The sequence below is a fragment of the Coenobita brevimanus genome, chromosome 31, assembly GCF_032717465.1.
Source record: "Coenobita brevimanus isolate Jiangsu-jjx chromosome 31, ASM3271746v2, whole genome shotgun sequence".
Taxonomy (NCBI): Eukaryota; Metazoa; Arthropoda; class Malacostraca; order Decapoda; family Coenobitidae; genus Coenobita; species Coenobita brevimanus.
The window spans coordinates 18,980,017-18,985,614 of record NC_136984.1 but is presented as its reverse complement, the minus strand read 5'-3'; the positions used below and the strand labels follow the sequence as shown (position 1 = coordinate 18,985,614).

Here is a 5,598-nt window from a genome sequence, read left to right as displayed (position 1 = left end):
ATATTCCAAACATTGACCATTCCATTGCATCTTAATTTTCCTTCGGTTATATCAGTTTCCATGTCTCACAACCATACATCATTGCTGGGATTTTATATTTGTTATATACTTTTCCTTTCATACATGCTATCAATCTACTTTTCATGATGTCTTTTTGTTTACTGAAGGCTTTCAACTCAATTGTAATGCTTTTATTTCGCTCTCATGGTCTTCCATCAGTTTTAGTATTTGCTCCAAGTAATTGTACTCCTAGACTTCTTCAAGAATTTCTTCGCTTTTTCTGATGATGGTCTTTGGTGTATTTAGATGAAACGTATGGTTTTACTCCGGCTCATCTTTAGCCTCGCTTTGACAATTTCTTTGATTAGGTCATTGAACATTTCTTGCAATGTATTTGCAGTTACTGAGATTGGGACAACATTAATATTAAATCTTAAGTAGTTTAGGCTTTCTCCATTTATCTTTACTTCTTTGTTTTCTCAGTCAAGTTTTAAAAAAATACTCTCTAGGCATACTGTAAATAACTTTGGTGAAATTATATCTTCCTGATGCACACTCTTCTCAATCTAACTTTTTTCCGAGTCTGTGTAATTTAACTGTAGCACTTCCCTCTTAATATGGGTTTAAGAGGAGTTTTACAATGCTCTCATTTACTCCTTGTTCCCCCATTGAAATTATAATTTTTATGTGCCCCACTGAGTCGAAAGCCTTTTCGTTATCAACAAAACCTAAGCACAGTTGTTTATTATATTCTATAGGTTTCTCAATTAGTTGATCCATTGTGTAGATGATCAGTAGTTGAATACCCGGTCCGGAATCCTGCCTGTTCATGAATTTGGTTTTCTTCCAAAATTGTTATTCTGTCCGTAAGGACTTTTGTAATGAGTTTGTAAATAACTGGTAATAAGTTAATGAGTCCATAGTTACTAAGATCTGTTGAGTCGCCTTTTTATTAATGCAAAATATCTGTTGCATTTTACCATGATTTGGGTATTTTCTTCTTTATACACTGAGCCAACAAATGGGTGAACCTGTTTTGTACTTCTGCTCCTACATCATACAGTAAATCTGCTACTATTCCATCTTCCCCTGTAGTGTCCCCGCTTTTCATATGTTTACAAGAAATCTTTACTTCGTCTGGTGTTACCTCAGTTTATTCTAGTGTGTCAACTGAAAAGTTAGCTGTTGTTGCTATTATTTAATGGATAATTTTTTTTGTAAAATTCTAAAGCTCTCTTCACTATCCTATCTATGCATTACTGACGTCACCATTTTTGTCTTTCAGTGATATAATTTATTGCTTTACGAACTCCATTTTGCTTCGGACCTGTTTTAGACATTTTCATTATTTGATGGTTTCTTCGAGCTGATCCATGTTTGTTTTTTCTTCTACGTCTCTTGTTGACATTCTTCTTTGTCTTTACTTTCATCTCCTCTCGTTTTTTCATGAGCTTCAGGGTCATTTTTGAATACTTTTTGGCCTTGGTTGTATTAGCTCTCCCCACTATCTGCTGTGATTGTCTTAGCACATTTCATCTGATCAATGTCACTCTCAGCATAACTTAGAGCCTGAAATCTGTTCGTTATTTCCAATTGATAGCCTGTTTTGTTACCTGTCTGTCTATCTGGCTACCTCTTCACTCAGGTACGACAGATGACTGGCGAGAAGAGCAGTCATTTCAAGAACACTAGATCTCCAGCTGAAGCAGCAGTGGCTGATGGAGCATCGGACCAGGCTTTGATATACAATACACCATTGAATGTCACAAATCATCTCAGGCCAGTGAGCTTAGCAGCAGTCATTTGAAACTGAGCAAGGAACAGACACAGCTTGATTCCGTAAATCAGGTGGGCCATCCACCTTGTACAGTGAAGGGCACCTGGCCGGAGGAAGTTGAAAGATGCCCCTGGTGGACGCCTACCAAAAAGAAAGGTGACTAGCTCAAGAAGTTGACTGTAAACATCTCTTGGTTGAGCAGTTTCGAGATCTTGGATGTAAAATGACACAACTTGTTCTTTGAAACTGTAAAATGGGCTGGCCACTGCAGGATTCAGATCAACGGGCATCAATGACTCAAACTCTCTTGTATTTTGCTCTCTCTTATATTTTGTTTTTCTCTTGGAAAGAACAATTTTGCGGGCTTGCGGCCTTTGATTCCTTCTTCCACACATAAAGAAAAAAAAACTTCTCTTGACTAAGGGTTTTCCAACTTGACTGGAAACGCTTGAATATGGATACATCCGGACCAGAAGAGGGACATTTTACATTGTGAAAACTGCTCCAGCAGCCAAATCCAAGATGTGATGACAGCATGCGAAATGAAATAGTGGACATTCCAAATGTTGCTGCAGAAGTGTGCATGCACAAAATGCTGGTCTAGTGATACTAGTTGTCGTATTAAAGGTCATACTTCTCTGATAACACCTCGTTCTTGAGACATAGCCTTACAGCATTAGCCGTTCCTTGTCCAGTTCCTGTAGAAATGTTTGGTGCATCAAGAAGCTTTGCAGTTGCTCTTCTGTCGGCAACAATGACAGGAAACCGAACAACCTTCTCCTTTCAGTCATATTAAAGGATTTCCGCATCCCAGTGGATGATTAGGCTCCTGTTGCTAATACAAGATTCCTGGATCTTCTCCGTGATCACCTTCTATTGGGTTCACCTAGATTACCCGAACAACGACTGATTGATTGCCAGCTCTGAGCATTCATGACCCAAGGCAGAAGCTGCTGCAGATAGTATATGAACTGCCATTCTGTCACTGACTTTAGCACCGTCAATTACTACAGTAAGCATCGGTGAAACAATGTACTTTGCACAGCACATCCTTGTGGAAGGAGTGCCACCATTCTCGGTGTCACTGGGTTCATCACTGCTGCTGTGGCAGCTGTTCGGCGACTATGTCAACTCGACAGCCTTGTTTCCCATTGTTCGTTCCTTTTTTTCTTCCTTCATTCTTTTTCTCATCCACTGGTTACGTTGAAGACACCGCTCCTCTTTGTCTGAAAGGACTTTGTTGACGCCGACTATAAAGCCCACTCCTTAGCTCCTGTTGCACTCTGAGGATTGCTGGTCCTCTGGAACTTTAGTCAGCTGAATAGTCTTAACGAGGGCGATATCAAATAAATCATGAGACTTGCTTTAAACTCATCCTCTCTATCTATTGTGTAGAACATCGAGTTTTTCCCTTAATGATAGACCAATACTGTTTCATCTTCTTTTCCAACTTAGAGAAGGCAATTGGATTTCGCGCCTTCTGCAGATGCACACTGTTTCCCGAACAACTTGAGTAGCTGGACTATTTACTTCCGAATTTTCGCATTGGTGTAACTTGAAATACTGCCGCAGGACTTCTGCCCAAAATGGGAGACGATTTTCCTATATCACGTCAGCTGGGAAGCCAGTCAACCACACATGATCCTGATATGAGGTCACACATGTCATGGCATAGATATATATATATATATATATATATATATATATATATATATATATATATATATATATATATATATATATATATATATATATATATATGAAATACTAACAGATTTACTGTTGGATGCAGGAGTACAAGTACAAAACAGGCTTATTCACTTATTTACTCAGTATAAAAAATGAAGATAATTCCCAAAACATACTGTAATGTAATACTTATTATACTTAAAAAAAAAAAAAAAAAAAAAAAAAAAACTGACTCAAAAGATCTTGGTAACTACCGACACATTACCTTATTGTCAATCATCTACAAGCTCATCACTAAAGTCCTTACGAACAGAATAACAACAAATTTGGAGGAAAATCAACCTCGTGAACAGGAAGGATTCCGTAGCGGGTATTCTACTACTGATCATCTACACACAATGAACCAACTAATTGAGAAAATTACAGAATATATAAACCAGTTGTGCTTATATTTTGTTGATTACGAAAAGGCTTTACACTCACTGGAGCACATAGCAATTATAAATTCATTGCAAGAACAAGGAGTGAATGAGAACATTGTAAAACTGCTCAAAAACATATATAAAGAGGGAACTGCTACAGTTGAATTACATAAGGACTCGGAAAAATTTTAGATTGAGAAGGGCATGCATCAGGAAGATTGGCCTACAATTTCCCTAAAATTATTTACAGCATGCCTAGAAAAGCATTTTCAGAAATCTAAACTGGGAAACAAAGCAGTGAACATGGAGAAAAGCTAAACCATTAAGATTTGCAGATGACAATGTCCTTATCCCAGAGACATTGCAAGAAATGTTAAATGACTTGAACAGAGAAAGTCTCAAAGTAGGGCTAAAGATTAACCGAAGTAAAACTAATGTTTAATCCACAAACCCCAAAGAGCGTCATCAGAATAAGCAAAGAAGTTCTTGAAGTCGAGGAGTACAATTACTTGAGGCAAATGCTAAAATTAACGAAAGTTCATGACAGCGAAATAAAAAGATGTATTACAGTTGCATGCAAAGCTTTTGGTAAACATAGAGACTTTATGAAAGTATGCTTCCCAGTTTGTATGCAACGGCAAGTATATAACGAATGTATAACTCCAGTTATGACGTATGCATGTGAGACCTGAAAACTGACAAAATCGATGGAAAATAAATTATTCCATTCTCAGAGAGCAATAGAATGGTCTATGTTGGAAATATCTTCAAGAGACAAGAAAAGATCAACATGGGTGAGAGAGCAGATTATAGTCAAAGATATAGAAGTTATAAAAGAATAAAAATGGAGGTGGGCAGGCCATGTATCAAGAATAAGGGATAACCGATGGAGCGAGGTGGTGACTGAGTGGACGCCAAAAGATTGCAAGCGTAGCAGAACAAGGCCAGACAGGAGGCGGAGAGATGAGATTGTGAAATTTGCAGGGAAAACGTGGCAAAGATTGGTTGAGTTAAGAAATTCATGGAGAAGGTTGAGGGAAGCATTGAGGTCATTCAGAACAGGAAGGTGACATTGCCTAAAATGTTGATTTCTGAGAAAGAGAAGAGAGGAGACGGGTATTCTGTTTTAGGAGTAGATTTATGGGACAGAGAGAGAGAGAGATGGTTGAGTGGGCAAACTTGGGCTGTCTGGACATTGCTACTCCTCTCGGGTGGGAAAGGAAGTCCGGAGGATTTTATATATATATATATATATATATATATATATATATATATATATATATAGATAGATAGATAGATAGATAGATAGATATAGATATGGATAGATAGATAGATATAGATATAGATATATTGACAGATCGATAGATAGATATAGATATAGATATATTGACAGATCGATAGATAAATACAGATATAGATAAATAGATATAGACATGGATAGATAGATATAGGTATACCTATCACGTAAGTCTACTCCTAAAACAGAACACCCGTTTTCTCTCTCCTGTTTCTCAGAAATCAACATTTTAGGCAATGTCATCTTTCTGTTCTGAATAACCTCAAGCAATATTAACCCCTTAACCGTGGGGATGTCGGAAGCGGTCCCTGCACGTCACGCGTGGATAATCGCGTTCCGACTGACTTTTTAAAAAATATTTGCCAAAAATCAGTTATTAGCCCTAGAATATTATAATTAAATATGCCTATGGC

The 5,598-nt window shown here is 37.5% G+C and overlaps 1 protein-coding gene across 1 annotated transcript in view; it reads right to left on the bottom strand.

Moving 5' to 3' along the window:
• Positions 1–1,463, bottom strand: part of LOC145395514 (cytochrome P450 4C1-like) — a 192,746-nt gene extending 191,283 nt beyond the window's left edge. The window contains exon 1 of the mRNA XM_080269123.1: positions 1,394–1,463. Within this exon, the coding sequence (XP_080125249.1) occupies positions 1,394–1,463 (70 nt within the window). The remainder of the gene's footprint in view (positions 1–1,393) is intronic.
• Between the last annotated feature and the right edge of the window lie 4,135 nt (positions 1,464–5,598).